Genomic DNA, 24,089 nt, shown 5'->3' on the forward strand with positions numbered 1-24,089 from the left:
TATTTACTTTGAGAGAGAGAGAGAGAGAGAGCAAGCACACAGGGGAGGGGCGGAGAGAGAGAGGGAGAGAGGGAATCCCAAGTAGGCTTCATGCTGTCAGCACAGAGTTTAGGGAATCATTTTAAACAAGTACTTTTCTTTGTGGAAGGAGACCACTTTCTGCATCTGAAAGTGGTCCCTTTCCCTTTCTTTCTTTTTCTTTTTTTTTTTTTTACGTTTATTTACTTTTGAGACAGAGAGAGACAGAGCATGAACGGGGGAGGGTCAGAGAGAGGGAGACACAGAATCTGAAAGTGATCCCTTTCTTTTTTTTTTTTTTTAACATTTATTTATTTTTGAGACAGAGAGAGACAGAGCATGAACGGGGGAGGGTCAGAGAGAGGGAGACACAGAATCTGAAACGGGCTCCAGGCTCTGAGCGGTCAGCACAGAGTCCGACGCGGGGCTTGAACTCACGGACCGCCAGATCATGACCTGAGCCGAAGTCGGCCGCTTAACCGACTGAGCCACCCAGGCGCCCCTATGATCCCTTTCAATAATAATTTTTAGTTAATTGTTCACTTTTTGCTATGATAATGTGTGGGTCTTGAGGTTTATATAGGAATGGTACTACAAACACATTTATTGCCTGTATGAAACAGGCACACAAAAACCAAACATCCTTTTCATTTTTCACACCTATTAAATGCATCTTCCTATTTTTTGTTTATTCGCTGTGTGACTAATCCACCTCTACTTTTAGAAATGTTAAGTATTATGAGACTCTGCCACGGACTATTTAGAGACCCGCTCTAGAATCATGAGCTCTTGGGGGTTAGAAAGTATTACCGGAAGAGGATGAAGTCCCACCTCCCCCATTTAAATGCTTTCTACCAGCTTCTAGCCTTGACTAGACAATTCACAAAGGAGCCAGCTTTTAGTTGGATCCTGTTAATTGTTAGAAAATCCTGTTACAAAGAGACATATTTCAACGGAGTATAAGAAAGGGCATTACCTGAGGCCCACTTGCCAGTTATTTCCTGTAATCAGAACACTTTTCTTACACAATTATGGCTTTATATTATATTGCCTTATCTTTTCAGCAGCTGCAAAAGGCAAAAATTTAATGCTGATCGTATTTGACCTTGGGTGAATGAATGTGGCAATATAACTCAGATTAGTAATTAATAACAGGGGAGACATAAAACAGAATTGCAGTCAAGACATTTAATTTTTTTTTTCCGAGTGAGGATTAGAGGTCATGATTGAATTGTTGAATAGAACATATTTCCTATGAGAAAATTTTTCAATAATTTAAAATGCTAGTAGTACTTTTACATAGCTAAATTTCTTACATAATTAAAAATATAATAGTTTTTAAAAATTGAGATCTTCCTGATAATGATTCTTTACAAAATCGGCAGAAACTCATATGATAGAGAGCTCACGGTTACTTGTAAACTGTCGTTTTCGTGGTTTTACTGATTTAGCTTATTATTTCGCTATCGTACGGCTAAAGCTTCATATTTTCCTGAACTATGGTGTAGCCAAGGATTGCAGTTCTTATGAAAACTTCCATAAGATGGGCTTCGTGTAATCTTTGTGTTGTTCCATTGCCCTGTTGAATAAAAGAAGGCTTTAAATGGGGCATTTAACAATCTGAATCCTAATAAATGTAGAGGGAATGAGTTCGAAAATCACTATTTTTGCACCTACCATAGAAAGAATTGATTTGGGCAAAAATTATCCGTGGATATTTTGGAGAACAGAATATATACACAGTCCTAAAGCATGTTCCTGCAAATTGTTTATTAATTGTGAAGAGGGAGCAAATAAATACATCTACGGTAGAGAATTTTACGTGGCCGCTGTGGGGCGATCCATCCGATCGGGTGGGGTCTGGTGGTGAAAGAAGTCACTTGAGGCAGAGCAAAGGCAAATGAAGTTTATTGAATATTCTGCCAAGGAGCAGCAAAGGAGAGACGGTCTGCCAGGAGGCAGTGGTGGGGGGCTGTAGCTAAGGAGGGAAGGGTGAGGAGGTATGGGAACACATGGAATTTTCCTTTGTTTTGGTACCTGTGCTCAGTCGTAAGTAGTCCATTGGTCAGCTAGGGCCTATGGATATTTTTTTAAGTTCTTTTTTTTTTTTTTTTTTTTTTTTAAGATTTTTGTTTTAGGGGCACCTGGGTGGCTGGTTGGTTGAGTGTCCAACTTCGGCTCAGGTCATGATCTCACAGTTCGTGGGTTCAAGCCCCGCGTCAGGCTCTGTGCTGACAGCTCGGAGCCTGGAGCCTGCTTCAGATTCTGTGTCTCCTTCTCTCTCTGCCCCTCCCCCGCTCATGCTTTGTCTCACTCTGTTTCTCAAAAATAAATAATAAAAAAAAAATTAAAAAAAAAGATTTTTGTTGATTTATTTTATTTTTGAGAGAGAGAGAGAGCATGAGAGAGAGGCAGAGAGAAAGGGAGACAGAGAATCCCGAGCAGGCTCCACGTTGCCAGCTGGGGCTCAAACTCACCAACCGTGGGATCATGACCTGAGCCAAAACCAAGAGTTGGATGCCTAACCCACTGAGCCACCCAGGCACCTGGGGGAGCGTCGCCTAACGAGCCTGTTTGCACTTAGCCAGGTGGTGGTCGCTGTGGGCCCTTTTACCTTACTCCAGTTTAACCAAGTAATCTAGGTTCATATCACCAGTAATGAGACAAATTAACGTCATCTGCCTTCTGATGTAACATACTTGAGAAAGACTCCTCACTTATTCCTGCCCAAATATATAACCTGAATCTAATCATGAGGAAATAACAGACAGGTCCAAACTGAGGGATATTTTAAATAACTAGCCTGTACTCTTCAAAAATTTCAGTGTCATTAAAAAGAAAGAAAGGCTAAGGAATTGTGTTAGAATAAAGGAGACTGAAGAAATGGTAGGCATGTGTGGAGAGAGAAGCAAGAGAGAGAGAGTAGGAGAATGCATATGTGACAAAATATTAACAATTGTACTATTCTGACCTTTCCCCATATGTCTGAAAATCTTTCAGAGAAAAAGTTAAGAATATTCCAGTCCTGGGGCACCCGCGTGGCTCAGTCAGTTAATCTGACTCTTGATTTTGGCTCAGGTCATGATCTCATGGTTCGTGGGATCGAGCCCTGCACCAGGGTGCTGTCAGCACAGAGCCTGCTTGGGATTCTCTCTTTCCCTCAATCTCTCCCTCTCAAAATGAACAAATAAACGTAAACAAATAATATCCCAGTCCTGTGCAACCTGAGATGTGTTTGTTAAGTCTGTGGTGGCCGCAGCCTAGGGTTCTGCCCTTTGGGAATGCCGTTTATTAGCTCTTGCTTGTTTTCCCTTCTTCTCCCTTCTCCATCCATTGCAGACTCCGTGAACCACGTCCTGGCATCATCTTGAGTAGCTTCACTGTAAACATGGACAAGCCCAAATGCACTGGTGTCTCAGTTCCTTTACCTCCTAAACTCCAGCACCCCTTCCTCACTCTACTTGAGAGGCTCACTCCCCTTTCCTGGCCCCTGTGGCCACCCGCATCAGTTGTGCCTCTGTAGTCTTTATGACTGTCCCATGTTCTGATCTCTTGATCTTCATTGAAACCTCCGGACCTTAGCCCCTTCCCATGTGTCTCTGTCTCCCAGCCCACGCTTGTCTTCACTTTCTTCCCCGTCCATCTCTATCCATCTTCTCTTGGCTGTCACTTGAGCCACTTAACCGATCATACACAGTAATCAGACTCTAGGCAATTTAAAAGAGAAATGATGGGTGAAGTGTTTAATGTTCCCAGACTACTTGCTAGCAAACTTTGCTACAATTCTTGATGCAGACGCCAAGGATGTTAGTGACTTGACTTGGATTTTTCTATAGGGATAATTCAGTTGTTTTGTTGTTGTCATTGTTGTTTTAGTAGCCTTTAGAATTTGTCTTCTTTGTCCAGAAGCTTCTAAGCTGAGTGTTCACATGTACCTGCCCTATTTTGTCCTTGAATGGTTATTTTCAGCTTTGCAATGTGCAGTAGTAGGTAGGCTGAAGCTGTGGCCCTAAAAAAAAAAAAAAAAAAAAAAAAAAAATAGAAGGATGAATTAGAATATTTCAGAACTGGAGAGGATCTTAGAGATCACATAATTCCAAGTTCTCACGGTTCACGTGAGAGACTGAGGACCAGAGAGGTTAAACAATTTGTTCAAAGTTACACAGTTGGCACCTGCTTGAGTCAGAACCAAAATGGAAGTCTCCAGATGACCAATTCAAAATTTATTCTTTATTATCTCATGTGGATGGGTTGCTGGGTGGGTGAGCACATGAGTAAATAAAAAGTCAAAGAAAAGACCTCTAATTCTTGCCCTTCTCTGACCGGAACGCCAGAGGTTTCCAAGAATGATAAAATTATGATCTCTCTTGTCATTTAGGGAAAGTGATGGTTTTGTTTAAAGTGCCCGTCAGTATTTGGAGACTGGGCCTCATGCTTTACTCTCATTTCCCTCTGAAGAATAATGCCTTCCAGGGGTGCCTGGGTGGCTCAGTCGGTTAAGCGTCCGACTTTGGCTCAGGTCATGATCTCACGGTCTGTGAGTTCAAACCCCGCGTCGGGCTCTGGTGGCAGCTCGGAGCCTGGAGCCTGCTTCGGATTCTGTGTCTCCCTCTCTCTCTGCCCCTGCCCTGCTCACACTCTGTCTCTCTCTGTCTCAAAAATAAACATCTGAAAAAAAAAAAAAAAAAGAATGCTCTCTAGGGACAAGAATGCTGTGCAGGGATGCCCGAGTTCGCGGATGAGTGAGCCTCACACGGTTCTTGTCTCGCTTGCTGCCCAAGAAGCAGACTTTGTGACCATCTCATGTCCACTGGGCATGTGCTTTGAGCCGTTTCTCCAGTGAAGTTAGAAGTCTCTCTATGACAGTCACACACTCTAGCAGATGGCAGGTGTGGAATAGTTGTAAACAAGAATAGCCAAGAAGACTGCGGTCCCAGAGTTAAGCCAGACTGTAGTGTCATCATGCTTCGAAGTGCTGAAGGAAGAGATGGTTTCCCCCTTGTTTAAAGCCTTTTGCTACTAGTTGCTTCGTTCTCTTTCCAGTTCATTTGAATTCATTTTAATGACTTCTATCACACTTGCGCCTCTCTTTCTTCCTGACTGGATGTCAGGCCCCTTAAAGTTACACTAAATATTTGCTCATCCTGGGGCCTCCTCAGGAGGCCTCTGTCAGCAGACTTTCAAAAGCAGAGAGTCTTTAAATGCCTTATTGTCCTGAATGTAAGGTTCCGGTTTAAAGAACTGTCTGTCAAATAAACTCTCATTTGAAAAACAAACCAAAGATAAGACTCTACCAGTCAGCACGAAGAGAAACACAAGACAGAAAGTCTTAACTGAAGAGTAATTTCATCCATTCAGCATATATATACTGAGCATCTACCATGTTCCAGGGGCTGTTCCAGAGTCAGGGGATGTAGCCGCTAACCCAGCGGACTAACATCCCAGCCCGTATGGAGATTACATTGTAGTGGAAGGAGAGAGACAATTAACAAATGAGTAACATATGTGCTATAGCAGGTAGTGATAAGTGCCAGGGTGAGAAAATAAGGAATGAGATGGGCAATGGGCAGCGGGGTGCCATTTTGAAAAGAGTGGTCAGGAAAGGCCTCACTGAGAAGGCGGTCTTTGAGCCACGACTGTGCTCTCTAAAGGAGTGAGGCCTCTGGATCCTGGTTGGCACAGTTCTTCTTGCTCCTGACTCTTGGGTTCTGGGATGGTAGCCTGTTTGTCCACAGTAGTTTGTGAAATTTTTAATGAATTTATGTATCATTAGGAAATTGGGGGGGGGGGCACTAGAAGTGGTTAGACTGGGGAGAGACGATTATTGTGTTATTCCCACCTTACTTTAAAAAATTTTTTTTAATGTTTATTTTGAGAGAGAGAGCAGGCATGAGCAGGGCAGGGGCAGAGAGAGAGAGGGTGGGTTCCAGGCTTTGAGCGTCAGCACAGAGCCCGACGTGGGGGGCGAGCTCACAAACAGCGACATCATGACCTGAGCTTAAGTCGGACACTTAACCGACTGAGCCACCCAGGCGCCCCTCCCACCTTACTTTTAAAAAAAAAAGCATCTGCTATTTATTGAGTGCTTCCTATGTGCCAGGCAATATGCTAAGCGTTTTATATTAGTCACTCAATTAATTGGTATATTACTAATACCTATAGCAACACGTTACTAGTACATTATTATACATTACTAATAGATTATTGTTCTAAGAGCCCTAGAAGGTATTCATTCATTTGTTCAACGCATATCCGTGGCCAGGCCTTACCCCAGGTGCTGGGGTTATAGCAGTGAACAAAATGAAGTCCCTGTTCTCGTGTAGCTTAGCTAATAGGGGAAGATAGACAATAAACACCTAACCATACAAGCATATAGAATGCCAGATGGTAAAACGTGGAACGGAGAACAATAGAGCAGGTGAAGAGCATAGAGAACGTGAGGTAGGGAAGGCATGGGAGGGAGGAGATACTGCCTCATTTTTTTTATGGCTGATTCCAAGTGCCACCCTGGGTTGTACGACATTATGGTTAAAAGCCCAGTTTCTGGAATAACAGAGATCCGGATTTGACTCTGTGTTCTCCCAAAGACAAGTGATGTGACCCCAAACAAGTTATTCCTGAGCCTCAGTTTCCTTATCTGTAAAATGAGGGTAATGTCACTTCGTAGGATTGGTGGGAGGATTAAATCAAATGAAATGAAATGATCTGCATAAAGCACCAAGCGCAGTGTCCGGCACAAAACCAATGCTCTGAATTTTTGTCTTATTCGTTGACCTACGTGGATATTTAATTTCTCGCAAACTCCCATGATACTGATGGCCACTATAGGAAAGAAGCCACGGGAAAACCAAACCCAAAAGACCCTGGCTTGGTAATAGGGAATCCACCTGTGCTGGAGACAGAAAATTGGCCAGGTAACTTGTTAAACCCATACTGTTGCTTCCTTCTAGAAACGAAAATAGGAGGCCCTTGGGACACATATGGCAATAGCTTTAACTCTGGGGTTTTTTTCTGCATGGAATTAATGTGACGGGGAAGACAAGCCCTGTCACCAGTCACATGATGAAGCAGCAGGACCAGAAGGGGACCTAGGCTGTCCAGCAGGTTCAGGACTGGATGACACAGGTCTTCAACTCTGCACACACGGTTGGGGGAGGTATGGAGCCGGCAACCCCTCGGGTGGGGTCTCTCGTACCTGGGCTCTAACCTTTGCCGTTTTGGGGGTTCCTGCTCCAGGAGAGCGTCCTCAGCTGGCTAGAGCGGCCGTGCCGCGAGCGGGTGGGTTCTTAGGAATCAGGTGAGGTTTTCGAGGTCGGATGTTGGTCCATTCAACCCTGCCCTGCCCGTCTCCTTCCCTGCGCCAGAGAGGGCCCTGGGGGTGGGGGTGGGGGGGCTGTAAGCCAAAGGAGCAGTAGCGGGATGTGAATCAGAGCCCCTTTTATCAGCCGCTGCCGAGGTACTCAAACCCCGATGTGGGATTCTGGGAAGGGCCTGAGCTGGAGCGTCCGGGAAGTTGGACGCTTGAGGCCTAACCTGAGCCTGCTTTTCCCACCCAGTGACACCGGCTCATCGGGCCGGGCCTAGTCGGGAGGCAGAAACCATAGAGTGATCTGACGACAGAGGCGAATTTAAAGAACTGTCAATCGGGCGTCGAGTTGTTCCTAGGTCACCGAAAGGTCCCTGGAGGAACCCTAAGGTATACAGAGGTAGCAATTACGGGAAAGTTGCCATCTCTAGGGCTGAGAGAGAAAGGGAAAGGTTGGAATTCTTAAAATGTAGAAGCTTGGAGGAGGGTTCCCGCGGCATTGGAACTCAGACCTTGGAGAATGGGGGCTGCCCGGCTGGCGCTGGTGTGTCTGAGGGGCTGCTGGGAGGCTGGTTTTGCAAGTGCTGGCTAACTGCAGACTGGATCCAGCGTAGCTACCAGGAGAAGCTGCTGGGGGCGGGGGTTGCAGAATGGGGGTGCAGGGTGGAGAGCCGTTGCTAGGTTCCACTAACAGGAACGGGAAGCAGACGGGAAGGAGTGTGTCCCTGGTTCCCTCCTCCAGCCTCACTGTCGCCCCCCACTGCCCCTATTGGCAGAGCATCAGGGAGCGGACTAGAGGAGTGTGGGGTGACAGCTGACACGTGATAGCTTCGTAAGTGGCATTCATGCCCGGGTGTAGGGGCTCAGGTACCGGCTGGTGCATTTTCCGGCCGGGAAGGGGGTGGGGAATGCCTTTGGAGCAGAAGAAGAAATGCAGGAGCCGGGGAACTGAGCATTGTTGTCTCCCTTCCACTCCTACTAGTAAAATATAGCCCGTGAAAGTACTGTGTGCCTTATCAAATAAAATGGCAGCTCCCGCCTTGGGGGGTGGGGTGGGATCCCAGCAAGGGACCGGGCAGAAGCAAGGCAGAGATAGGGCAGGGGGCTCCGATCACCTATTTCCCCTCGTGGAGGAGGAGTAGAGGTGGTGGTTAACGTACGTCTAGCTTAGTGGCAGGCACATAGTAGGCATTCAAGGAATGGTGGCAGTTCTTACTCAAACGAAGGAAAGGTGCAAATAGTTTAGGGAATGAAGTAACTGGCGATAGTGGAGAGAGCCCAGAGTTTGGACTCAGAAGAGCTGAGTCTGTACTAGATAAGCGACTTGAAACAAGATACTTGCCTCTCTGAACGCGAAGTTTCCTTACGTGTAACGCAGAGATGATATTTGTGGGGACCAAGTGTCTTACAGTCGACCCTTAACATGTGGTCGCTGCTTTGTTCCATTATTAATTATAGAAATGATAAGCATGGTCATTTATTATTGGTGGTGCTAATCCTAAGTAGAAGAGACTTTAGTGATCATTTATTCTACTACAGCACTGTGCAGATGAAGAAACTGAGGCACAGAAAAAGGTCAGTAGCTCTATGGAGGTTGAGAGCATGGGCTACAGATCAGTGAGACCTGGGTTCAAGCCCTTGCTGTTCATTTCCACTTACTGGCTAGTCTCTCTCAGCTTCACAGTGCGGTGAGGATCACGGAAAAGAGTCCGTTGCCCGACCCTCAGCAAGTGCTCAGTAAATAGCCCCGGACAGTTCCACTGGGCTTGATGAACAGAGAGAGCCCCTGAGGTCAGGGATGGTTGGTCATGACAGCGACTGTCCCGTAGAACAGACCTTTCAGGTGAGCCTGGGCTCTCCATATGGTGAGAACACTCGAGATTTTCAGCCTCCCAATCGTTTGCTTTATCCTATTGAACAAGCCACTCTGTTTCTTCTCCCTGTGGTTTTTCCCTGTAAAGATCATGATACTTGACCTCATGTCTACTTCCTGGGGTCTTCTGGAAGCTGAATAATGAAATGAGTGTCTCTGGAACCGGAGAGCCTTGGAGAAACTCATAAATAAATACGCTCAGATGACTAGTAATACCACAGCAGTATTGAGCCAGGGATCCTGGGACGGGAGGCTAGAATCCTGCTTTTAGAATTCAAATTGTTCTTGTTATAGTCAACTCTTAATTTTTATGTGCTAACTGGGAAAAATTATAACATGAATAAAAGAAGCCAGCTGGTGTTGATTGCTCTTCACTCTAAAATTTGAGGAAGGCATAAGAGACTATATTTTAAATCTCATTATCTCTCACCTGATTGCCTTCTTCAAAGCTATGAAGCTACAGGACGGTTCCAAGGCTCAGAGCCCCAGAACGGAGTCAGTGTGCCTGAATAACCCACAAACAAGACCATGCTTATCCCTGCAGTAGCCGTTTGTTTAGCCATTTATTAACCAGGCGTAGGGCTAAACTCTTCACCTGTAGGATCTCCTTTCATCCTCATTGTAACTCTGGGAAGGAGGGAGGTGTGTTCATTTATCCATCTTTTGTCAATTGAATCTCAGGTACGGAGGCTGGAGCGAATTGTACTTTTCAGTTCATTGTACTTTGCCATCCCTGGTCTGTGCAAGACCCTTTCTTATCTTAATTAATTTGCTTGCTCCTTTTTATCCGTGTACCCCATACCCATTCACCCCCCCCCCCCCCCGTTCCCCGTAAATACCCGCTCTATTTGTTTAATGTCTTTTCCTTCGTATATATTCTTAGGACATGTATATTTTGGGTTTGTGTATACGTATTTTAAATTTATGTAAAGTGATGTGTTATATTTCATTGTCTTTAACTTGTCAACAACCGTTCTAACTGAAGCGCTGTGTTTTTAAGACCCGGCCACGTTGCTGTGGGTTTACTTAATGCATTGCTTCGAGCTGTGGCCCGATGGCCCATGGTGTGCACCTACCGGAGTTACACATTCTCCTTCCTCGCGGTGAACAGCCAGGCTGCATTGATGGCAAACTCCCTAGTGTCACAAACAAAGAAACACCGCCGCCCCGTATGTCTCCCTCTTGGGCCGGGTGAGGATTGCTTGGGGGTACGTGGCGAAGAATGGAATTGCTACTTCATAGGGCATACGTAGACTTCATATGCCTAAGTAGTGCCGGAGGTAGGTGCTCTTATTTTCCCCATTTTACAGATGAGGAAACGGAGGCTTTGAGAGTTTTAGTGACTTCTCAAAGTCACACAGGCAGTAATTAGCAGAGCCGGGATTCAGATTCATGCCTTCTTGCCGCCCAAACTCTACTGACAGTGGCTAGGCCATCAGTGTTCTCTGAGTATTTGAGACTTGAGGGCATTTTACAAAAATCTAAAGGTCAATTTCACTGTAGTTGTTACGTTCTTAGGACCTGGAAAATCCAGGCAGACTGGGTTTTTTTTGGTTTTTGGGTTTTTTCCGGAATACCTACTTCCCCAATCCCACAGCTGCATGGTAACTGGTTTTCTCCAATTTTCATGTCCTGTGGCGCTGCAGTGCTCAAAGCCGCATTGGTCATCCAGAACTGGTACCGGGGCTACAGCACCCGACTGAAGGCCAGACAGCGCTATGCCCTCACCATCTTCCAGTCCATCGAATACGCCGATGAACAAGGCCAGTTGCAGGTCTGTTTTGCGAGCTCGTCTCTTCTTTTGGCAAAGTGCCTCTCTTTACCCGTCATAACTGAAAAAACAAAGAAAGTTGGGATCCATTTTAAGCTGAGGAACCTTGGCGAAAACTGTCACGGAGGATGTAGTGACACTGCCTTGGAACTAGCCGTTCGGAGAGGGTGTGATTCGGGAGGAAGATGGTGTTTTTCAGTTCTGAAGTCCGCGTGTTGAAGAGGGCCGCCAGATGTCTAGCCAACTAGTGAAAAATGGCCTTATTCTGTTCTTGGGTACATGCCCCAATAGTAAAGTTGTCACTTTATGAAGGAAAAAATACTTTAAGGAGTTAAAAAATGGAGACATTTCCCAAGAACAAACCTGTGAGAGTTCTAGAAGAGAATACAGATGAGTGAGGAAGGCCTTTTTCAAGCTTGCAAAAGTGATGTCTAAATCCAGCGTTAATGCTTATTAGCGGGAAAAAAAGTACATTTTTAACAATAAAAAGGAGGGGGGATCTGCGATATGCTGCGTGTCTCTGGGGGAGGTGCGGCTCACCGGCTAAGGGCCAGGAGGGAGGTGGGAGGCAGGTGGAGGTGGGACCTGTTAGCACCTAAGGCTGCTGGGAGACGACTGTTCCAGAAGAGTGAAGAGCACTTGCTTGGAACACCGACAGCATTTGCCATAGTAGCTGTTTGGGGGTCATCAATTGACTAACGTATCTTTATTTTGTCCAGCTATCCAACTTCTTTTCCTTCATGTTGGAAAACTACGCACATATACATGAGAAAGATCCAGGTAAGTACAATGTTTAGTCTTTTGAAAAGCAGTCATTACATATTGAATTGCCCTCTTCAAGGGATGTAAACTCCGAAGATGGGAGAACGCTAAGAAATTAAAACGATGCTCACCTGTCTTACCTTTGCGACCCCCCCCCCCCCCACAACTGGTGAAATCAGGTCAAGTGGCTTTTTTCGCTGATCGTTGTTGACTTGACTAAATTGGTCACTTACTTTTTTTCACTTTGAAAAAGCTGAATTCGATTTCACTCAATGTTAATTTGCTGAACACCTTCTCTGAACCACAATCTCTTGATATACAGAAAGTAGCTTAGTAAAGAGGATCTTATTTTGTATCCACAAAACCTTTTGTGCTGAGAGATCACACTGTCTTGAGGATCTCGTGAAATGAATCTGGGGGGAAATGGTGGCTTGAACACGGTTGTCTGTTTTGCCGCACAGCCAGCTGTCTGTCTCTCTGTCTCTTTATCATTTATTTAGTCCTTCTGAAATGACTAAGGAAATCATTTCAGGGACAGACAGTGTAGAATGGGTTCAAAATGGTTTCAAAATGATGGTTATTCCCGGGGCGTGCATTTGTTCTGCAAATCAAGATGCCTGTTGTTCTCTTCAAGGTAGATGCTAGACTCACAGACTCACTTTTCTTTAATTTGGGTCATTTTTTGGTTCTAATTAAAAGTATATGTCATCTAAGAGCTTCTTTTAAATCATCTAGCGAGCACCCTTCAAAGCGGCAAAAGAATAGTGTTTTAATGGCATGCCTTGAGCTGAGCGCATATGTATGAAACTAATTAAAGCATTTAATGATCCGTAGGAGCTTTCTAAATGGTAGAATAGCCAAACCTGAGGAGTGGGGAGTGGGCGGAAGTGGGTATTTTGCCATTTTCTTTCTTTCAGATAATTGCAATTTGGAGACAGTTGTTTGTGCTTCATGTTCTTTGGCAAAATATTTCTGAGAGGAAATATAATGATGGTGAAATGAAACAGCACTCTTTTTGCTAATGACCTGCTCTTTGGATCTGGTCTGTGTACTGGAATCACTTACCGAGATTCACAGACACAGATGGCTGGGTTCCAGCCCGGAGATATTTACTCAGGCTCTGTATTTTTAAAAAATCTGCATGTAAAAAAAAAAAAAAATCTGCAGGTGATTCAAAAATATTTAAAAATTTTTATCAAAGAAGGGGACAGTGTTTTAATCTTCTGATGTAGACTTTTCTTGAAGTCTAACCTATGTTAAAATAAGTACCCAAATCACAAGTATATGACTCAGTACATTTTTTCAAAGTAAACAGGCCCTTGTAACCTGCGCCCAGAAGAAAGAAAACATTTTCAGAGCCACAGAAGCCTCTCTCCTGTCCAGTCACTTCCCAATTCCTCCATCATGACTTTCCTGTCTTCTGTATCCTAGATTGGTTTGGCTGGTTTTGAACTTCACTCCATAAATGGAAGCATACAGTGTTGAGTCTGTCTTTTACTCACCATTGTATTTGCGAGTGTCATCCACGCTGTTGCAATTTGGTCATTCTCATTGCTGAATAATACTTCATTTTGTGAATATGCCAACACCGATCCGTTCCGTTGTTTATGGACATTTGGGTTGCTTGCAGTTTGGGTAATTTAAATGGTACTGCTATGCACATTCTTGTGCATGTCCTTTTTGGTGAACATACAGACCATTTTCTCTTGCTGTATACTCATTTTCAGTTGTCTATTGCTGCATAACAAAGCACCCCGAAATTTAGTGGCTTAAAAACAGCAACCATTTAACTCCTTGTGATTCTATGGATCACGCAGTTGAACAGGGCTCAGTGGGGATGGCATGTCTTTGTTCCATGTGGTGTCACTCAGCCTCACTCAGCCTAGCTGGGCTGTGTAGGGAGGTCTAGGTGGGCTTACTCGCAGGGCCGGGACTTTGGTGTTGGCTCTGAACTTAGGTACCTCAATTCTTTCTGTCTAGCGGGATATCCCGGAATTCTTTACCCAGTAGCTGGATCCCAAGAGGACAAAGGCAGAGGCTACGACGCCTTTAAGGCCTGTTCTTTGGAACTCACACACAATCAGTTCTGCCATATTCTATCGGTCACAGCAGGTCACAAGGGCAGCCACAGATTCACAGGGTTAGGAGAGCTTCGGCTCTTGCCAGGGGAAGCAGTGGCATTCTACAGTAAAGGGATGCACACACAAAGAGGGGTGATGCACTGGGGGCCAGGATAAAGATGGACTGCCACCCAGGGATGGAAGTTTTGGGCTACAGGGCATGCGTATGTCCAGCTTTAATAGATACTGACAAACCGTCTTATAAAATTATTGTACCAAGTTCTATTGCCACCAGTGGATGAGAGTTCCAGTTGCTCTCCGTTCTCTTCAACACTTGGAGTTGTCTGTCCTTTTCGTTTTGGCCATTCTGCCAGGCATGTAGTAGTATCACATTTCTGCTTTGTGTTTCCTTGGTGAGCGTCGAAACTGTGCGCCTTTTTGTGTATTTTTTGGCCACAGGAACATCCTGCTTGGTGAAGTGCCTGTTCAGGTCTCCTTCCATCTTTCCATTGGGTTAGCCACTTTTTCTCTTACCAGTTTTGAAGAGTATCCAAGGATTCTAAATACGAGAATATGAACCGTTGTTAGAGAAACATATTGCAAATATCTTCTCCTAGTCTTTGCCTTTTGTCTCCCCAATCTTTAAATGCTGTCTTTCGATGATAACAGACATTCTTGATTTTAATGTAGTACAATTTTTTTTTTCCTCCTTATGGTTAGTGCTCTCTGCATCGTATTTGAGAAGTCTTCGCCTGATATCAATGTGTGTGTGTGTGTGCAAAAATAAATACAGGAGAAACCTATAGGATGAATCAGAAACTAATGACATTGTTTACCTACAGGGGATGAGTGGACGGGTGGGAATAGGGGAAAAAGAATGGGAGAGTTGGGTAGAGGACTGAGGGAGGAGTAACATTCCTTTGAACGCACCAAAATAGAACACACACAGTGACAAATGAATTTCACCATATTACAAACGAGTAACAATCACCTCATGGAGGTGGTGAAGAAACAGACTAACCTAAGTTACATTGGGGAATAGGGCTTTAAGTATAATGTGTCTTGATGAGGGTTCATGTATATTTTCGCTGTGTGGGGTTTGCCGAGCTTCTGTGATATCTAGGTTGGTATTTTCCATCAGGTTTAGGAAATTTTTACCCATTAATTATTTAAAATACCTTTCAAGTCTAAATATCTTTTTCTTTGTGCATCCCTACTTTTAAACTTAGAGGGCCTTGAAATATTTAAAATGTGGATCGCTATGCCTGTATTTCTAGATTTTTTTATGGTTTGGCTTTTAAAAATTTTAACACTTCATACATTTTGGATTTTTTATATTAAACTAAAAAAGGAAATTTGGATGCCTAGTGGTTGAAAGCAATTTAAAAACACAGCTAAAAAGACAATGTCCAAGCAGTTAACCAATTTTTCCCACAATATTTCTGGTAATGTACCTTTTCACCGTGGTTTATAGTACCTCCTTCATCATGTATTCATTAAAAAATGTGTAATAGGGCATATTTCTAGGCTGTCGTTTCTCTTATACATCTCTCTATTATAGAGTCCTTGAATCTTACTGATCTGATTATTGACATAACAGAAAAATTGATGTACAGATTAGTTCTGTAGGTTGATTTCCTTTAAAAAATGTTCCAGCTTTATTGAAATATAATTGGCACATAACAATGTATAAATTTAAGGTATACAATGCGGTGATTTCACATATGTATATATTGTGAGATGATTACCACAATAAGGTTAGTTAACACTCCCCTCATCTCACAGTTACAATTCTTTTGTGTATGGCAAGAACTTTAAAAATGTACTCTTAGCAACTTTCAAGCACCCAAAAGAGGATTGTTGACTAGGGTCACCGTGCTGTGCATTACTGTAGCTTGCTTTCTGATGGCCCTCTTTGGTGGGATGGCTCCACACAACGTCCCCCAAGGCCTGTTTGGCAGAAGGGCTGTGACCCTAAGTGGGGTATATTTAGGGACCAGAAGATCACTTCACATTTCCGGAATAATGGTTTGAACTCTGAGGCACAGGGTTAGCAGAGACATTCTGGGTGTTCCGCGGGTGGGAGGTGACCTGGAAGCAATTCATTCCGGCGTCCTACTACTTAGTTGCTCAAACCAGTTCCTAGGACTTGATGGGGAGACTTCACACGTCCACCGCACAGGTAGACAGCGGCAGCCGCTGTACGTAACAGTAGGTTTAAACTAGAGCTTGATGGAAGTGGGGAGTGTGATGAAGTGTGCGCAAGTGTTGTTTTGACTATTCTTTCTGCTTCCCCGCTCGGCCAAAACGTCCTATCATACCCAGCTATTTTATACTTTTTGTTGTTATGGTCAATAGGTTATTTTCCCCATTCTGTCTCCCCGGTGGTTCTTGATAGTCTTTAACAAGCCTTTGATTCATACCTGTTTGTACTGTGCTCCTATCGAATAACAACGTTTATGAAATTATTATTGCTGGCATTTGTTAAATGTTTGCCATGTGCCATGTCTCTTAAGCGCTTTAAATATTTCATTTAGTCTGCATGACAAACCACCGAGACTGCTAGTGTTGTCGTTCCCTTTTGTCAGATGGGAATGTTGAGGCTTAGGAAGTAACCTCCCGAGGTTATGCGTCTCAGCAGTGGTAAAGCTGTGGTTCAAACCACTGGGCTTAAACCTCTGTAGTATCGATCCGGTCAGTTCTGGGAGTTTCTCAATTGATTGTCGTGAGTATGGATATTTAATCACACTGGTCACAAGTAACATTATTTTTGCATCTTTCTATCCAGTAGTCACTGCTCTTAATCAGGATTCATATTTGAGGAATGAAATAATTATAAATGCAGTTCAATTGGTGCTTTTTCCCCCCCTAGCCATATTTGGAGCTTGTTTTCAAAGTGACACGTGGGTGGCAGAGGCAGAAATTGTGTGTGTGTGTGTGTGTGTGTGTGTGTGTGTGTGTGTTTAATTGTGGGCTTTAAAATTTTCCCTGTCCAGATTTTGAGTTTTACTGGGAAAAAGAAACGATTATACGTGGTGGGGTATTTTTGAGGCATTTTCTTTAGAACAACTTGTAAAGGTATCATTTGGTTATAATTCAAGATTTCATTATATTTAATTAGTTTAGATTCATGTTGACAGAATTGTGAATCAAATAGGTAAGGATTCATTCAAATTATATGTTGCACAAATCTTCATGTATTGTTGGCATTCATTAAATTACTCTTATTAGTTATAATAGTTACAGCCCACAGTACTTGCCTTTGAACTGTTGAAGCTTTTGATTGTGTTCGTATTATGATCCTCCTTAGCTACCATATTAGGAAGAGAATCTATGTTATTTTTTTTTAATGTGGCTAAAAATCAGCAAAAGGATTATGATTTTTAAAAAAAGGGCCACGATTTGATGTTTACTGATATTTCATTTTGGGTGGCTTTTTCTAAGAATTGGCATAGGGAAATGGAACTTGTAAGGATTGGAGGTCAACGAATGTATGGAAAGAAGGGCCAGACCAAGCTTTTTTTGTGCATTTTAAAGAAGAAAAGCAATATTTTAATTTTGTTCCTAAAAAACAAGACTGCATTTTAATGACTGGAACTGATGCAATTGGCTTGATGTGCCAGCTGATGAGAAAGGGGGAGTGGACAGAGCATAGGTGAAGGCAGCGATTGGGAAAAGAAAATCGTTTCATGCTTGTACTTCACACAGTTGGGTTTACTCAATAAGTCAGTTATAAGATAATCTAGTGAGGCTGGTGGGGCTCTTTTTATTTTTCCTTGTTGTTGTTGTTTGCCCAAGAGGAGCCCGATATTTCCGTGTATAGAGTTAGGAAGATTTCTCTCTAAGAATGGAGCGGTACGATCGTTAAGACGGTTAACTGGAGTTTTTAGGCTTTACTGCTTGCAGAGTGGAATCTGAGATAAAATTTACCAAGCTCCTCTGCGTTTCTAATTTTCAAACGTAAAATGGAATAATTTATTCTCAAATCTCAAATCAAATCCAAATGAGAAAAATACCCTGTGCTGGGCCACACTGAAGACAGACATTATTATTCCTAAATTTAACTTCTTATAAAACATCATCAACCACCACCAAAGAAGTATTGGCGTATACAATAACTTAGTAAGCATGTTTAAGTTACCAAATATGACTTATTTTAGAAAAATGTTTTCAACTTTAGTTCTTAACTGTAATCTCTCAGCATAAATGGATCGTGGGAAAAAAAAAACGTATTCTATTTACATCAGCTAACGTCACACCTTCCAAACATGTCCACTCTATTCAAAAATATGGAAACTTCTTGCACAGAACTTCTGGTTGATGGGCTTGGTAGCAATTCAATGCTAATGAGTTGAAGTGTACATCGTCATCTTCTATAGCGGTTATCTATTAAGGAAATAATACTGTGTGTTAAACAACCACAATAGCTCGGTGGCAGGTTAAGAGACATTTCTTTTTGCCCACAAATCTACAGGTTATCTGAGTGCTTCTCCTGATCTTGGCAGGCTTGATTTGGTGGTTTTTCTCAGGTCTTGGCTAGAATTCACTCATGTATTCGGAGATCAGCTGGCTAATGACTGATCTAGGATGGCCTTGACTGGGGTGACTCCGTTTTGCTCCCCATAGTCTTGGAGCTTTCATTAGACTAGCTTGGGCTTTTCGGTAGTCACGTGGGTTCAAAAGAGAGAACATGGAAGCACGCAAGGCTTATAGACTTTGGTGAGAGTAACTGCAAATCACGTGCAAAAGAGCAAGTCTAGGAGTTGGGATGGACAATTGGAGTCACTTTTGCAATCAGTCTATGCCGTATCCCCTTTCATCTTTCTCCACCTGAATTGGCCAGATTTCTGTACTTGGGCTGGCTATTTCATAGGCAGTCTAGCAAGAAAGGGACTCTGAGTCTCAGCCCCTACTGATAGGGGCAGTGCAGACAATCCGTTAACCTAGAAATGTGTCTCTGAAAGAGAGGCCCTTTGGGTAATTCTGCCTGTGGTTCGTCATCTAACTCTACTTGCTTTGTTAACAAGAAGAAAAAAAATCACGCTGAAAAAATCTGTTTCTATCTGAAGAGAGAAACAAATCGATTACAGCCGGGTAAAGTTTGAAGTGTTTCACGGGAAGAACTGAACATTGCAGTTTAATTTTCTGTAGATCATGAATAGCACAGATGTTTGAACCAAATACAGCGCACTGTTATGTTTTCAGCCCTATTGCAACTCTCTGCTTTGATACAGCATCCACTCAGGAAGGGAGGAGGGTGATTCATGTGAATATACCTAATGATCTGAGAACAGATCCTTCCTCGTGGTTCTATGTGAGCTATCTTGGTATTCACAACATGTAGCACAGTGCCTTACACAGGCTCGATATTCAAGAAGGTATCGATTGAATTTAAGCATGGTAATGTCTTTCCTTTTCCAGAAATAGTTGCTCGACTTTTTGGTAGCACCCTCCAGGACTACAAGGATAGACAGGGCTATGTCTCATCTGTAGACGTCCCAAACTCCTATAACGGTCCTCGACTGCAGTTTCCTCTCACCTTTACTGACATTGACGTACTTGTTGACGCCTTCAAGCAACAACAGGCAAGTGGGAGCAGATACCGCCCTGATTCTTGTACGTAACACGTGCTCAGTGACCATCCGTTGAACGAACGGATGCAAATACTGCGGCAGAAATGCGTTCTCTTGGGGAAAAGCTTCATACTGAGAGTTATCCTCTGCTTTGCTTCACCTATTAGACCGAAGTCTCCTCGGATGTACAGAAATCTCCTATCTATAGGCTCACTGCATTCCCTTTTTTTCTTTTTCTGAGCTATAATTCATATGTCATAAAATGCATCATTTTAAGGTGAGTGGTTTAAGGGTGAGGGGATGGGCAAAACGGGCGAAAGGGACTGGGAGATCCAGGCTTTCAGTTATGGAGTAAGTCGTGAGGATAAAAGCTACAGCCTAAGGAATATAGTCAATGGTGTTGTAATGGTGTTGTACGGTGACAGATGGTAACTACACTGTGAGCACAGGGTAACGTGTAGACTTGTCGAATCACGGTCCTACACCTCAAACTAATGTAACATTGTGTGTCAACAATTCTTCAGTTAAAAATAAAGTGTACAATTCAGTGATTGTTAGTATATTCACAAAATTGCACAACCCTCACCAATATCTGATTCCAGAACATTTTCGTCACCTCACAAAGAAATGCCATACCCATTCCCGTTCCCTTCTCCTTCACCCCTGGCGATCACTAGTCTAGTTTCTGTCTCTGGGGATTTGTCTCTCTCGGACATTTCATACAAATGGAATTGCGTAATATGTAGCCTCTTGGGTCTGGCTTTTTCACTTAGCACGTTTTTAAGGTACATTCATGTCCATTCATGTCATAGCATGTTTAACTGCTCCTTTATTGCTATGCATGTTATGTGGATATATATATTCGGTTATATGGATATACCACCTTTCATTTATTCATTTGTCACTGATGGACATTGGGATTTTTTTCTACCTTTTGGCTCTCATGAAGTAACATTCACTCACAGGGCGCCTGGGTGGCTCAGCTGGTTAAGCCCCGACTTCGGCTCAGGTCACGATCTCACTGTTTGTGAGTTCGAGCCCCGCGTCGGGCTCTGTGCTGACAGCTCTGAGCCTGGAGCCTGCTTCCGATTCTGTGTCTCCCCTCTCTCTCTGCCTCTCCTCCACTTACACTCTGTCTCTCTCTCTCTCTCTCTCTCTCTCTCTCTCTCTCTCAAAAATAAACGTGAAAAAATTAAAAATAAGTATTCACTTGTAAGTTTTTGTATAAACATGTTTTCAGTTCTGTTGAGTATATGTGCCTAGGAGTAGAACTGCTTGGTCATATGGTAACTCTGTTTAACTTTCTGAGGAATCGCTACGCTCTTTTCCACAGTGGCTGTGCCATTTTACCTTCCCACCAGTGACGCGGGAGGGTTCCAATTTTTTCACATTTTTTGCCAACACTTGTTATTTGCTTTTGTTTATTCTTTTTAATTTTATTTCTATTATGGCCATCCAAGGTGTGTGTTAAGTGGTATCTCATTGTGGTTTTGATTTGCATTTCCCCAATGACCGAAGATGTTTAGCATTTTTTCTTGTTTACTGGACATTTGCACACATTCTTTGGAGGAGTGTCTGTTCATATCTTTTGCCCATTTTAAAATCATGTTATTTGTCTGTCTTTTTATTATTGAGTTATTAGAGTTCTTTATATATTCTGGATACAAATCCCTTATCCGATATACGGTTTGAAAATTTTGTTTCATTCTGTAGGTTGTCTTTTCTCTTTCTTGATAATGTCCTTTGATTCACGAAAGTTTCTAATTTGATGAAGTCCAATTTATCTATTTTTTTCTTTGGTTGTTTGTGCTTTTGGTGTTATATCTAAGAAGCCATGGCCAGATCCAAGGTCATGAAGATTTACCCCTTCTCTTTCCTTTTAAGAATTTTATAGTTTTAGCTCTACATTTAGTTCATGAAACATTTTCAGTTACTTTCTGTATATGGCACGAGGTAGGGGGCCCACCTCATTCTCTGCATGTGCACATGCACTTGTCCCAGCACCTTTTTTTGAAGAGTCTGTTCCTTCCCCGCACTGAGTGGTCTTGATACCCTCGTCGAGAACTAATAGACCTTAGATGTGTTGTTTTATGTCTGGACTCCCAATTTGATTCCATTTGTGTATGTGTCTATCCTTATGTCACTACCACATTGTCTTGATTTCTGTAACTTTGTAGTCAGTTTTGAAATCAGGAACTATGAATCTTTCAATTTAGTTCTTTTTCGATATGATTTTGGCATTTGGGTTCCCTTGCAGTGAACTTGAGGATTGGCGTTTCCATTTCTGCAAAGAAAGCTCATTGGGATTTTGGTAGGGGCTGCATTGAATCCGTGAATCACGTTGGTTAGTATTACCATCATGACAATATTAAGTCTTCCACCTCATAAACACAGGATGTGTTTCCATTTATTTAGGTTATCTTTGATTGCTTTCAGCCATGTTTTCTAGTTTTCAGCGCACAAGTGTTTCACTACCTTAAATGTATTCCTTGGTATTTTATTCTTTTGATTACTGTTGTGAAAAGGTATTGCTTTCTTAATTCCCTTTTGGATTGCTCATTGTTGGTATATAGAAAGAGAACTGGTTTTGTGGGTTGAGCTTTTACTCGGCCACTTTGCTTTGCTGAATTCATTTTTTAGCTCTAGTAGTTTGTATGTGTGTGTATTTTGAAATAATCCATCTACGGGGTCGTGTCATTTGAGAGTAGAGATAGCTTTAGTTGTTCCTTTTTGATTTAGATGCCATTTCTCTCTCTCTCTCTCTCTTTTTTTTCCTAATTGCTCTGGCTAGAACTTTCAGTACAATGTTGAATAGCAGTGGTGAGGGCAGGCATGCTTGTCTTATTCTTGATCTTAGGGGGAAAGCTTTTGGTCTTTTACCATTGAGTTTGATGCTAGTTGTGGGTTTTTCATAGATGCCTTTCATCACGTTGAAGTTTTCTTCTGTTCCTGGTTTTCGGAGTGGCTTTATCGTAAAAAGCTGTTAGATGTTGTCACATACCTTGTCTGCATCAATTGAAAGGATCATGTGTTTTTTCCTTCACTCTATTAATGTGTGTTATTACACTGATTAATTTTGTGTCTGTGTTGAACCGCCTTGTATTCCTGAAATAAATCCCACTGGGTCAAGGTCAATGATTCTTTTTAAAATTTTGTTGGGGTTTGTTTGCTGCTATTTTGTTGAGGTTTTTTGCATTTTGTTCATAAGGGATATTGGTATGTAGGTTCTTGTGGTGTCTTTATCTGGCTTTGATATCAGGATAGTATTGGTCTTCTAGAATGAGTTAGGAATTGTGTCTTCTCCCTCAGTGTTTTGGAAGAGTTTAAGAAGGATTGGTGTTAAAGCTTTAAATGTTCAGTAGAGTTTACCAGTGAAGCTGCCCTTGGACTTTTCTTTGCTAGGATGTTTGATCGCTGATTCAATCTCTACTTGTCCTAGATCTGCTCAGATTTTCTATTTCTTCTTGAATCAGTTTTGGGAATTTGTGTGTTTCCAGGAATTTGTCCATTTCATCTAATTTATCTAATTTGGTAGTGTATAACTATTCATAATATCCTCTTATCGTTCTTTTTGTTTCTTTAAGGTTGGTGGTAACGTCCTCACTTTCATGTCTGATTATAGTTATTTGCATTTCCTCTCTTTGTTTTTCTTTGTCGTTCCAGCTGAAGGTTTGTCAATTTTGTTGATATTTTCAAAGAACCAACTTTGAGTTTTGTTGATTCTCTCTATTGTTTTCCTGTTATTTATTTCATTTATCTGAACTCTAATCCTTATTTTCTTCGTCTGCTAGCTTTTGGTTTAGTTTATTCTTCTTTTTCTAGTTCCTTAGTGTCAAGTTAGGCTTTTCATTTGAGAACTTTCTTTTTTTTAATGTAAATTTCTCTCTGAGCATTGCTTTTGCTGCCATCCCATACATTTTGGTGTGTTGCGTTTTCATTTCTGTTCATCTCAAAGTGGTTTCTCATATCCTTTATGATTTCTTCTTTGACCCATCGACTGAGTATGTTGTTTAGGGGCACCTGGCTGGCTCAGTTGGTTAAGCGTCCAACTCTTGATTTCAGCTCAGGTCATAGTTTCATGGTTTGTGAGACCGAGCCCTGCATCAGGCTCTGCGCTGACAGCATGGGCCCTACTTGGGATTCTCTCTCTCTGCCCCTCCCCTGCTCTCTCTCTCTCGAAAAGAAATAAATAAACATTAAAAAAAGAGTATGTTGTTTAATTTCTACGCGTATTTGTGAATTTTTCAGTTTTATTTCTGTTACCGATTTCAAGTTTTATTCCATTGTGTTCAGAGAAGATATTTTACATGATCCCAATCTTTTTAAATTTATCGAGACTTGTTTTGCAGCCTAACATCTGGCCTATCCTAGAGAATGTTCCATGTGCTCTTGTTAAAAAATGTGTAGCCTGCTCTTGTTGAGTGGGGTGTTCTTTTATTTTGTTTTCAGCTTGTGTTGACAGAGATTTCCTTGAACACCAGGCACCAGAGATAGAACGAGAGAGAGAGAGAGAGAAAGAGAGAGAGAGGCAAGATGGCCTCTGTGTTGGTACACTCCTTCACTACTTAGCTAGACTGTTTACAAACCTGTTTTAGCCTTTACTTCCTGCTTGCACTGCCTTTTTTAAGTTGCCTTCTTTTTGATTCGTTTTGATTTGTCGGGCTGCTGTAAACTTTGTTAACCAAAGTTCTGTGCAGGTTGATTCTGACAGTTTTTTGGCTTGAGT

The 24,089-nt window shown here is 42.5% G+C and overlaps 1 protein-coding gene across 3 annotated transcripts in view; it reads left to right on the plus strand.

The window, feature by feature from the left end:
* PPEF1 (protein phosphatase with EF-hand domain 1) overlaps positions 1-24,089 on the plus strand; it is a 108,802-nt gene that overhangs the window by 25,747 nt on the left and 58,966 nt on the right. For all 3 annotated transcript variants that reach the window (XM_058714002.1, XM_058714001.1, XM_058714003.1), the window contains 3 exons: positions 10,844-10,971; positions 11,688-11,748; positions 19,212-19,375. In XM_058714002.1, the coding sequence (XP_058569985.1) occupies positions 10,844-10,971; positions 11,688-11,748; positions 19,212-19,375 (353 nt within the window). The remainder of the gene's footprint in view (positions 1-10,843; positions 10,972-11,687; positions 11,749-19,211; positions 19,376-24,089) is intronic.

Source organism: Neofelis nebulosa, chromosome X (genome assembly GCF_028018385.1).
Source record: "Neofelis nebulosa isolate mNeoNeb1 chromosome X, mNeoNeb1.pri, whole genome shotgun sequence".
NCBI classification, from domain to species: domain Eukaryota; kingdom Metazoa; phylum Chordata; class Mammalia; order Carnivora; family Felidae; genus Neofelis; species Neofelis nebulosa.